Raw genomic sequence first — 12292 nt, 5'->3', positions numbered from 1 at the left:
GCTGTCTCCTGTATTTTCCCTCCTAATTCTGGGCTTACGTGTCATTTATAGTTCTTTAGATGAGACTACTTACGAAAAACTGGCTGAAGAAACGCTGGACTCCTTAGCAGATTTCTTTGAGGACCTGACAGATAAACCTTTTACCCCAGAAGATTACGATGTCTCTTTGGGGGTATGTTTAAACACCCTATTACCGCTGTGATTATTGTAGATTTTCTTTGAAGGATAATTTTAAACTAGTCACCTGACTGCCAACACTTAAAATGCAGTGAGTTTTTACAACTTAATTGTTAAAATATGCCTGTTTATACTGATTGGAGCAACTATTCTGGTAAAAAGCAACATGTGCTATTGTGCAATTTGAGGATTTAAAATGCTTAGTGTATGGAGAAAGACATAACAGAGAATAATAAGTGAGCACCAGAAGAGACAGAAACTGGTTTCTGATTTCACAGTGGTCTGCAGACTTTTGTAAACACACATAGGCCTCTGACATCATCAGTGACTTTGCTCCTGGTGAGTGCTGGGACAGGCCTACGTGGCACAGTACATGGGCATCGCTCGTAACGGGTAGAGCAGTTACTTTGATTGCCCGGAGTACTGAGAAGCAGCATGTGTCTTGACCAGGTGGAGGAGGTTTGTCCTGGCTCTACTGATGGCGGCCTGTGGTGGAACAAGAGGATGCGATGTTTGGATAGGTGGTTGCAAAAGTGAGATCAGAGCTTACGTGGGGAGAAGCCTGCTGTCACAGGAGATATTGGGTGGCTACTAGCCTGATAATTGGAGCCCTTAATAGGTCAGTCACTCGAGTTGTTCTACAGGAGTGAGATACTCAGATCAAAAATGTCCATTCTGTTTGTGTAGCGAGTTAGTTTTACATACAACTCCTGAAGTAGTTGGCGTTTTTAATTTGGAGGAGAGGGCATTTTCTCCCCATGCTGTTGATGCAACATGGGTGTTTCACTGCTGCATTTCTTTGAGGTTGCACGACTGCTGGTCCGTCTTTGTATCACCAGGAGGAGGTTGCCTTCTACTGGCCCCATCAGCTAAGGTTCTACGCTCAGGGACATTGAAGTCGATGATTTGGGTTACACTGTGTAAAAAAAACCACACACATGCGCTCGCGCGCGCACACACACAAAAAAGGCAAAACAACAACATAAACTAACTAAAAACCAAACACAAGCAAACAAACATAAAAAAAAAAAAAACACAAAGCAATTTTGACCAGTACTCCTTTGTTGCATAGATTGTATCATGACATAACAGTACGTTGTCATTTCTCTTAAGAGCGAAAGGTTAAATAGTCCCAAGTTTACCAAATTCCTAACAAACAACAGCAGCCACCAGGTGGCGAACGTGGTCAAGGTCTGTCATGCCTGTGAATTGTTATGAACTTAATTCATATCTTCCTATCCAGGGGAAAAAATACTTCTTTCGAAGGATGTTCTTGTTACTAGGAGCTAACAAACATTCATCCAGGAGTACAAACCACGCACAGTAGTATTCCTTAAAATATGGTAAAAATATATTGCGATTTAAGTTCTTGAAAACTGAAGTTATATCTTCTAGCATTTCAAGAGAATTGCAAAATGTATGGGGAAGTGTTTTAAACACAATATTAGAAGTTAATCTTTATTTAATTTGCAACAAGAGAGCAACAACACACTCCAAGAGCTGACACACAATGTAAGCAGTGGTATAAATTTTTTGTTAACTCTTTGGAAACCTTTTTACTTAACGGTGTTTCTGCAGCATGTAGTGTAACATTGTGCTGTATACTTAATATGGCGCTAAAAAGCACGTAGAAGAATAGGGAAACCTTTGTTCAGGCCTAATCCCCCAACCTGTTCTTAGTCTGTTCTATCTCTACAGATGTTAGACTGCTGAGGTGCAGGAAAGTTTCAATTCTGAAACCAAAGTAGCAGCTTGTTCTTGCCCTTCTTTCCACTAAACCATTATGCATTTAACGTGACTGGCTGGACAACTTTATGGCAATATTGACCAGGGAAGCCTTTTATTTTTGTTTTATTGATCACAGATTCAAATCCCTTGTCAAGTGCAGAAACAGCATGGAAACGAAAGTAAAAAAATCAGACCTTGAGAGTATTATTTTGTGGCTGATGATCTTTGAGATAATGTCAAAAACCAGTAACACTGCGTTGCTTTGTAGGGGAAGGAAGCTCTAAGATGCTGCCTGTGCTACAGATGAAGTTTGCAGGCAGTAGCTACTCGTAAATGAAAGTATTTTTCCCCACTGTTTATACACAGCAAGTAGCCCTAGCAATGGTGATAGCTCTAGTAGTATCTTCTGACTAAAGCACGAAAAGTGTGATTGCCTTGAAGAAGGTTTATGATACTATAGAGCATGAATTAGTTGAGAAACTGTAGATTAAATACATCTAACCTGTTACCTGAGTCATCAGACTGTATTCTGCAGAGATACCCTTTTTAATTAGCATCATTCAGATCATTTGTAGGTTAGCTCTAATCCAAGTAGTGTTGTTCTTTTACCCTTGCAGTTAGGACAGAAATATCTTTGTGAGAGTTACGTATGCCTTTCAAATACACTTTTGAAATGTCAGAGAAATGTGAAACATGTTGTCCTAAGAAATGTGAGTAAGAAAGAGAAAATAAATGCTCACTAGGATAACAGTCTAAAGCTGGCTTAACTAAAACAAACCAGACCTCATGGAGTCTAGAAGTGGAACATTTTTGAGGTATGATTCACTTCATCAGAATTATTGGAGAAAGAATTGTGTTTATTCACTGGGAAACTGTTACAGTTACTTAAGAAAAGTTAGGTAAAACTGCGTGGCTGAGGAATCTAGCAATGACACAGAAAGATCTTTGACGTTGAACCACACAAGTTCCACATTGTTCATTAGTGGAAAAAGTTGCTATTGGATGATGTTTTAATCATTGCAAAATTAACTAGCAGTCATTTCAAGATGATGGATCAAAACTCAAGAGCATTAAGTAGTGCTGTTTTGAATGGTGCATCACACTACATCAGACTCTCACCAGGTTTGAAGTCAGGATCAGGCTCAAGGGTTGTCCTAAGGATTAACACAGGTGTTTGGTACCTGATGATGATTCTTGTAAGCTACTATTGCTTGGGGAATAGTTGGGAATAGTTGGGTTACATAAATGTAAGTTTCTCTTTATCTACTGCAGGTGATGTAATTCTCGTCAAGTAACAGGATGCAAATTTTTAATTTCTAGCTTGCTTTCTTTGTGTTTTCAGAGCGGAGTCCTAACAGTGAAGCTGGGTGGAGACCTGGGGACGTACGTGATCAATAAGCAGACGCCGAACCGGCAGATTTGGCTGTCCTCGCCCACCAGGTGCGCCGCGCCCGCGGGGGCGTCACCTCTGCAGGCAGAGGGGACTGCACTCCCTCCTGGCACCGCACGGCACGGCACGGACGGTATAACCCCCGCCTCGCCTGCAGCTCCTTTACTCCCTGTGTTCTCAGAACACGATGTACTCTAAATATTCGATGGTAATTTGTTATAGAGGTTTGAGGCACAATGCGATATGCTGACATACCCAGATTAATCGAGGAAATGTGTAACATGGAATTTCCATACCCTGTTCCGGTCCAAAAACACTGCCTACAGAAATACAGCCCACTCGTAGAAAAATAGCCGTGATTCAAAGAAAAAACAGAGCAAAACCAAAAGCTTCTGTCGGAAAAAGAGTGAATATGATGTTATGATGTAAACATCTCTTTGTATTTAAACAGGGTGGCACCTTCCCCTTTAAGCTTGTGGGATTTTCTGCTTTATATGTTTATGTGCTCTCCCACTGGTTGTTTTTGTCAAGGCTCTACACTTTACAGGAGCCTTGGCAAGCTGTTCCTTCCCTCTGCCTTTTCTAATGCTGTGGTTTGATCCATTCCAGGTTTTCTGGTCGGTTTCAGCAAGGAGGACAGCCAAATATGTTGAAAATGTAGCTGTTTCCCCAGAAATTTTTATTCTCTGTGACTATCCCAGGGAAAGAACTGGGGAAGTTGGTCAGTGTTACTGGTGGAGGAGCCAGCTAGCTGGAAAATCTGAGTGCTGCCAGCAAGTGTGCACATGTACCTCTCCAGTGTTGTGCAGAAGAAGGAACATATAGCTTGCAAAATTGGGGATGGTATTGCAGTAGGAGAATTCTGTAATAGGGTTTGTGTCAGGGGGGAAAAAAAGCGCAATGGAATTTAAGATTTCAAGAGAAACAATTACAATAGGCATAAAACCTACCTAAATAAAATTCTAACTTTGCTTTAGTGAACTAATGTACTGGTTGGTGCACTAAGTACTAGCTTTGTAATTTTTTCCTTGTAGCTCCTCTCCTATCCCAGAATTGTTTTATTAGTTAAATGATTAACAGGTACATGGCTTGCTAGGGCACAGGACTAGGAAGCTAACAAAGCTTTTTGTTTAGTCAAATGCAGGCTGTGTGTCAGAATTTATTCATTCCATATATTGTGCAGCAAGCATAATTTCTGAACCTTGATTCTGTTTAAGGTGACTATAAGATTTTTGTGTCACTGACACTAAGGTTTTGTCTGTTTGTGCAAGCCAAAATTCAGATAATTCCTGTCTGGTTGGAGCTAACGCTTGTTTAGCTAAGACATCCATGTTCCAGAATAGGAAATTTGTGGAAAATTGTTAAACCTTTTTTTTTTGTTTGTTTGTTTTATTTGATCCAGTGGTGAATGAAAATACACAAGGAAAGAGATAAACTTGAAATTTCTCTAACGGTATTTTTCATCACCTGTGATGAAAAATTATTCTCCTACAAACATTAAGTTTTGTGCTTCCTTAATTTGCATTACAGTAAACAGTGGTATTTCCTGAAATATAATGTTCACTTACTTCCTAACTTCTGAACAGCAACTCCATCAAATACTGTATGATTTGGAGTGACAGGCTTATTAAATGCAATATACTACGAACTGAAAGAAGCACATGTTACTGCCAGTAATCACTTGCACTGAATATTTAGGAAATTTGCACAGTAAGCATAGAATCTTGAGTCTTTAAGAGCATATCCCAAGGGAGACAGATTCATAAGATGTGAGAAGGTAAAAAATTTTAAAAAATGTCTCTTTCTCTTTGCTGTCATGTATCAAAGGGAGCTTTAGCTTGTGTTTTGCAAAGCTTTCCAGAGCTGACAGTTTAAAAAAGCGGTGTGATCAGGTGGGTGCAACCTGCCAGCAGTGTCACTGCAGTAATTTTATGTAGCTCCTCTGACTGAAACGATTTCTCAACCTTACACAGCATCCCTTAATAATACCTTAATGTGAGATTTTAACTCCACTGTCTTACTGTTTAAAAATGTATGCAGACTTCCCATGAGAAATATTTTACTTTGTGGGCATTTTATAGAATTCACAAGATCCTTGTTTAAATTATTGATTTAAATAAAAAAAAAAAAGAGAGGATTTGTACAACATTTCGAAGATTCGGAGAGCTGTGGAGGTGTTTCATACACTAACTGCATCACTGATAGCTACTGCATGACAGTTAAAAACATTTCAGGTAACTTACACATTTCATGGTAATTGTTGATTAAATGCCCTGTCTAAGCCCGATTGCCATGGGTGGCTGCGTCCCACTCTGCTGTTCTCTGGGCACAGGGCAGCATGAACACAAACTTGTGCTGCAGAGACAAAGAAGTGAGAAGTGCACGCTCAAGTCACAGAAGCACCTAATCTCAGTTCCCAGTACTCCGTAGTTCACATACAGCAAGTGAGGTTTCGTTGGCAGTTACTTCAATTTGTGTTTGTGACTTCTCATAGTTTGGTTGGTGGTTGGAACGTTCTTCATGGGAGTATTTTGAGCCATTCAGGATACTCAAGGTTTAGAGTAGTGTTGACGTTTGTAGAGAACCCGCAGATTTTTCTTGCGTACATATATAGCATAGTCCGTTTTCTGGCAGGCCCTGTGTGTGGACTGTGAGTTCCAAGGCATTTTGTCCTACAAGTTCAAGGATGGTTTGTCTGTTTATCCCAGGTGGCCATTTAATTCCTTTCTCTTTTCTTAGTTTCTCTAGCTGATGTTAACAGTAGTGAGTGCCTTTCAGTCATTCTGCAGTTTCAGTGCGGAGAACTGGCTGGATAGAAATATTTGGAATAGAACTTAGGTGTTCTAATTGCTTTCTTGGTACTTAATGTAGGCCTGAAAAAATCAAGCCAACAACTATATGATAGCACAGAGGAAAATAGAATTTTAAATATAAATCTCCCATGTGCCAACATACTCGTTTTCAGCTGGTAAATTATTTTGTTACAGCTAAGAAGAAAGGGAGAACGGTGATCTGTGTTCTGCTGTGCTTAAAATACCTGCCTGTGACTGCTGCAAGAACTAATCTGTAGCATTGCTTTAGCATGGTACAAAGATCTCTTGTAGTCTCTGGGTGCAAGAAAATGTTATGGGTGAAGGAAGAACTGGATGAGGGAAGGAATTGGAGAAGCTGGTGCCAAAAGCAAGAAGGGAAGGCATTTGTGTCTCCCAGAAGTAATCAGTATGTCCTGTCACCTTTCAGATGTATCTGTTGGGTGGTTCCGCAGCTTTCAGCTCCTGGCAGATCTGGCCCTTTTCGCTCCTCTTTTCCCAGACTGCCCAGAAGTCCTCCTCTACACTGTCTGTTCCTCTTCCTGGGCACACTCAGGGGCCTGCAGCAGCTCCCCGTGAATAACCTGTGCTGACAGTGTGTGTTTTCTCTTCTAGCGGGCCCAAGCGCTACGACTGGACTGGGCGGAACTGGGTGTATTCTCATGACAGAGTATCTCTTCATGAACTGCTATCAAAAGAATTTTCAACAGCGTTAAAGACTAAACTGGATTTGTCCTGCTTAATATATTCTGGGAAGGAAGACACTTGATGATACTTTACTTCATGGAAGTTTAAAGACTTTAACCCTTCCCTGATTTCTGGAGTACCTGAGATTAATCCTGTTCTATTTCTTGACATCGCTATGTTGTGCAACAAAAATGAAAATGATATATTTTCTTCTAGTGCTTTGTCATTGAGTTTCTGTGTCACTGCTTCAATCAATGTCCATGGAGTACAGGTGGTTGAGGTCACCTTTCCTGTCACTGCATCTCTTAATTTCTTACTGCAGAGGTCAGTCATGAGTCCGTACTCTCTGTAGTCTTGTTTGGATGTAATGAGTGACCTACCTGGTGACTGCTGGCCCACGCACAAGTGCTGAACTTCTTCTGATGAGACGTTCACCCAAAACAAGAGATGCCTGTGACTCACATTGACATAAGCTGTAGTGCTGCATATGCATTGCATTCAAATTTGTGGCTATTGCCAGTGATTAATGCATCACAGTAAAATTGAACTTGCCATGACAGGTAGCAGCTTTTTGTTCTGTATAATGCATAGAATAAGAGTTCTTATCTCAGTATTATGGAACGTACCCTCCTTGACAAATTCTGAATTGTATTTTCTTTCATGCTGGGATTTTTTTTTAAGCTAAACTTTAAAATCCTTAGAGGTCTGTGTGTCTGTAAGCATCATATGGAACTAGAAAGGTAGGTACATGATGTTAAGCTGTGCAACAGTGCCTCTGCAACACTTCATTCTGTTACTGTGGATTTCTCTTTCTGCTCCCTTTTGTTCCTCAAAGAGTGAAAATACATAATTTACAGAGCTTTGGGATTTTTCGTCAAGTAAAATTAAGGTACTCTCACAGTAGCAAAAATCTGCACTGATTTTGTTGTGTTGCATTTCTTCAGTGAGTGGGCTTAGATGGTGGTTTTTCTCCATGCTGCAACACAGCTCGCCTTTGTACTGTGCTGAGGCAGAAACCTCTTAGCATTTAGCATTGTACTTGGGCCAATGAAGCTATGTCTTTCAAACTACTACAAAATGAGAATGAAATAAATTACATACTCTGGACCTTCAAACCTTTTAAAAGAAATCATGACCTTGTAGAAGAACACTCAAGCACTTGCACTGTTGTAGTACTACTGCTGGTGGCTTTCAGTTGCCTATGAAATGGAAGTACAAAGTTGTTGACTAATTCTTGAGGAAACAGTTAAACCATGCTTTTATGAACTGTTTATCAATGTATAAAAATATTTCCAGTGCAAACTGTTTTTCTTCTTGGCCTCTCTGATGCTGGTGGTTAATTTGGCATCATTCTCTGATGGATCTTGCTGGAATTATTACAGGTGTGATTCATATTGTCATTGAAAAACAATGGCTATATACTGTTGTTGCCCAGTATTTGCATTTAAAGTGTAAGGTTTGTTACGTGCTACTTCTCACCATTAATCAGAGAGTAATGTTGCACTGGAAGCAGCTCTTGGTTAATTGTGCATGCTGTTTGCCTGTTTTTCAATCAAAATAAAAAATTAAACAATGACCTGAAATTAGCTCTGTTGGATGAGGTAAATACAATTACTATCAACTCATATGAGTACAGGAGTGAAAGATGCTGCTTTTTGTTTGTTTGTTTTATTTTGTTTTTTAACAAAGTAAAGCTAAAAATAGAACATCTATTCACTGTAGTGAATTTGGAACACTGAAAATAATTTACAGCATATGGAAAATTACGTTATTTCACCCAATCCCCTAGTAGTTGAAACAGCTATTTAAACAATTTGTGTAGATGTTAATGACCTGATATTTGAGTCAAGGCCACTTCCTCCAGACCCTCCTTCTGCCTGGTCATATACAGCTTGTGCAATTATTTTTCTGATTGACTTTTCCAGAAATTATTTTAAGTAATTTGCATGCAACTTACTGGCTAATATGCCTCTGATTCATATTTGAAGGTTCATTTGTCATTCTCATGCAAATGTTTAAACCAAACTACAGTTGCATGTAGAATTCTTAATCTGTTATGTAAAGGTGTGATTTCAGCCTGTGGTGGTAAAGCTGAGGATGCAGATGTGCACACTGCTCTGAATTATTTCTGTTCTTTAAAACACTTACTTGAAAGATTCTTTTTAAAACAGGGCCAGTCAGGGTGGATTTTTTTAAGAGCTTCCACATTTGATATGCCTTGCCCTTCATCCGTAGTACTACTGATATTTATGTGAGCCATTTCCTGGTTTTAGGTACCCGAGTAACGAAACGGATTTAATCTAGCTGCTGGAAGATAAATACCGTCAGGAGGTCAGGATGAGTTTTATCTGGGTGTACAAAGTGAATCATAGGACGTGACTCATCTTTTGCTCTAATACTTGCATTGAATTGTAAATAAGGGCAAGGACTCTGTCGGCCATTGTGCTTGCACAGTGGAGGCACAAGAGGAGTTCCTAATGTCAGACTTCACATGCTGCCCCAAGAAAAGTCCAAGACAAGTAACTCTTCCCTGCTATTTTTCACTCTGTAACTTTCTTGAATAAGCAGACTGTTCCGAGGTTACGCACCTGACGTCGCATCACTAGTTTCTTGCTTCACCTCTCGAGCAGCTGAAGGGAAATCCTGTGATACAGGCTGCGGACAGCTGGTGTCTGTAAGAACCATTGTGGTAGGGGCAGCATCTCTCCCACGGGACAGTTGCTCCGTCTCCAGTGGAGGAAAGCAGTCCTGAAAGACAAGCATTGGTACCTGTGTGAGATGCTCAGACTCAGCAGAGAAAAGGGGGGTGTTGGGTTTTTTTAGGTGCATCAGTTTTCACCAATAGCTAATAGCTTTTTTTGATGATGGTATTTTTCTGCTTCTGGCCTACAGTCACTGTTCTAGTGTGCCTAACCTTGTTAAAATTTTTTTTTTTTCCCCATGGGCCAGTGAGTTCTTTAGAACTCTTGACAGGTTCACATAGCCAAGCTTAGAGCAGCTGCCTGCAGTCTGCCACGAAATGCTACATTTGTCTGAGGGGAGTTACGTACCTAAATGCTTGTCTAGTTTTGTTGGTTCATTTTCCTTTCCACTTGTCATATTTGTTAAGAAATGTTACTTCTTACTGTTGCATGTAATAAAATCATCTGGTCTTGCTATCTTAAAATTCCCAAAGTCTTTTAGCGGCTTCAATAAGTGGGATAAAGACCTGTCCTGAGGAGGTGGCAGATGAATGAGGGAAGGGGGATTTGCAGAGATGTTTGTGTTGCATTATTTTTAGCTTCTTGTTAATGGTTGAACTCCGTGATTGTGTTAACCAGCTCTGGAATGTGTGGGAGTCCTGGGAAGGAAGGTGAAGCCTTGCCAAAATACCTGGAAGAGCATTCAAAATAGAAAAGGAAGCATGGGAGGGGCAGGAGCAGAGGCTATCGGGAAGAGATTAACTGGCAGGGCAGGGAAAGGCTAGGGGCAAGCCACATCCACTTGTGGCCCCTTAGGGGATGGTATTTTATATTTACTGCTCACCACTCTTTATAATTGTAACCAATCAAACATGCTCCAGTCCATTTTGCTATTGAGATTTTTTTTTTTTAACTGTTTAAGGATAGGAAGAAGTTGTTTGGTTACCTCGCTCTCTGTCCCAAATTGTCTTCTGTGTAAATTGTACTGTTGGCGTTCGTAGAACAAAGGCAAGATCCCCGACTTCTGCCAAAGGAGACAGCCAGTGGAGGCCATTTCACTGGGGTAGAGTTAACAGAGCCAGGAACAAATACAGGCTTTTTTTAATGATTATTAGTTACAAACAATTTTTTGGACTTCAGGTTAAGGAAAGACAAGTTTAGATAAGGAAGCAATAGATGTTTAAAACAAGCCCTATCATGTTGCTGCCCTCTCCAATTTGATGAATTGTTTTAAAAATCGTGTCATGGTAACTATGCCAACTGATCAGTATTACAATGAGTAATTTTGTGAGCATCGTTAGTTTCCAGATATAGGCTCTTCTGCTGTCCATCAATGTTCTCCGCTGTTCTACTGAAAAAAAAAAAAAAAAAAGTAGGGATACATTAGATATGGTAGTAGTATTACTCCTCTTCACAGCATTTTAGAACCCTCAACCAAGCATTCTAAGGCCACTTTTACAAAAATAGCTTCAGAAAAAGGAAAACATTTAGGGGACTGACTAACAGATGAACTTTTCAAACATTCATGAAGGAAACAGACAACCAGCACAGTGTAAATCAAATATACTGTCACGTACCTGGAAGTAAGGCTAAAATTCCACTCCTCATCCCTTGATTCTGCCCGAATGCAACATTTTATTTCTTACTTATTGCTGAGCCTGTCTATAGCTGACAGTAAAAGTTCAAGTTACTGATTTCATCCTTCTGCTCCCCTCCCTTCCCCCCCCAGTTTCTGCTGTTTGGGGCTTTTAGGCTGCAACGGTCACTTAAAGACTCCTGTAGGCACATGCATGTAAATTATTAACTGTGGCTACCAGCAGGCTTTTTCCAATACAGCCTCTGAATGTGGTTTCGTATTTGCTGTCAACAAAACAGGCTCTTTCAGTGCCTCCTTCCAAAGTCCAGCGCCTTCATGAAGAACAGTGTTTGCTTTCTTTATCTTAATTTCTGTATGAGGCACACTGCACAAACATCATCTGCGCCTAAGAAGGCAGAAACCAATCTGACTTAGGAGCACTGTGGCAGTCTAGAATATTTAGCCTCTATTGAAAGGTAGTCTGCCATTTCTCACCAGCAACTGATGACAAACCCGAAAACTCGTAAGTAGATTTTTGTTTCACAGGCCTGATACTGGGGAAAGTACACTGTTTAATTTTAGAGGGGCTTGCATGAGCTTTAACCACGCAGGAAGGCAGATAAGGAATTCTTGGTGACATTTTAGTGCTTTACAATGCAGAAGAAATATGACTCCAGAGAATCCAGTCAGGGCTGTTTGGCCTTGCCTTTCACATTTCAGCTGCAGGACATCAGCGATGCTGGAAAGCTGATACCTGTGGAATGCCAGCCTGAAGTGCAGCTCTTTCGGTAAGTTGAGGTTTCGGGAGCAGCACTGGTACTACTTGAAGAGTGACGCCGTGTGTCCTGGCCAGGAAACGGAGCAGCTCGGCTTTCTGCTAATCTTGGATGTCTCGGCTGTGAGTGATCATGATGTGAGCACCCAGCACTCAGAGCTGCCAGAGCACACCAGTAAAGCGGAGGGAGGTTGGGCATGGCTATTCTGTCATAAAAGCCAGGAAAAAAAGCAGACTCGCAAGTTTACGAGGAGCAGCGCCCCGTGGCTTTAAAAGCTGCTGCCTCCAGCCAGAAAAGCTTCGGTGGGCAGCCATCCCAAGTTCCCAACAAAACGCTGGTGCAAACGGAACACACACAAGGGCAGAGGCCGGGACCCCCCTCCCGGAGACGGCCCAGGCTGAGAAGAGCCGGGGGGAGAGGCGGCCGGGGAGGCCCCTCCGCGGTGACTCAGCGGCGCGGAGCACGGG

At 41.1% G+C, this 12292-nt stretch overlaps 1 protein-coding gene across 1 annotated transcript in view; it reads left to right on the top strand.

The window, feature by feature from the left end:
* FXN (frataxin) overlaps positions 1 to 6874 on the top strand; it is a gene marked incomplete at its 5' end in the record, with an annotated part of 8307 nt that extends 1433 nt beyond the window's left edge. Inside the window, 3 exons of the mRNA XM_008942835.1 lie at positions 52 to 172; positions 3248 to 3345; positions 6721 to 6874. Coding sequence (XP_008941083.1) covers positions 52 to 172; positions 3248 to 3345; positions 6721 to 6874 — 373 coding nt within the window. The remainder of the gene's footprint in view (positions 1 to 51; positions 173 to 3247; positions 3346 to 6720) is intronic.
* Positions 6875 to 12292: the final 5418 nt, after the last annotated feature.

This window comes from Merops nubicus, unplaced genomic scaffold (genome assembly GCF_000691845.1).
Source record: "Merops nubicus isolate BGI_N331 unplaced genomic scaffold, ASM69184v1 scaffold47396, whole genome shotgun sequence".
NCBI lineage: Eukaryota > Metazoa > Chordata > Aves > Coraciiformes > Meropidae > Merops > Merops nubicus.
This window is presented reverse-complemented; position numbering and strand designations above follow the sequence as displayed.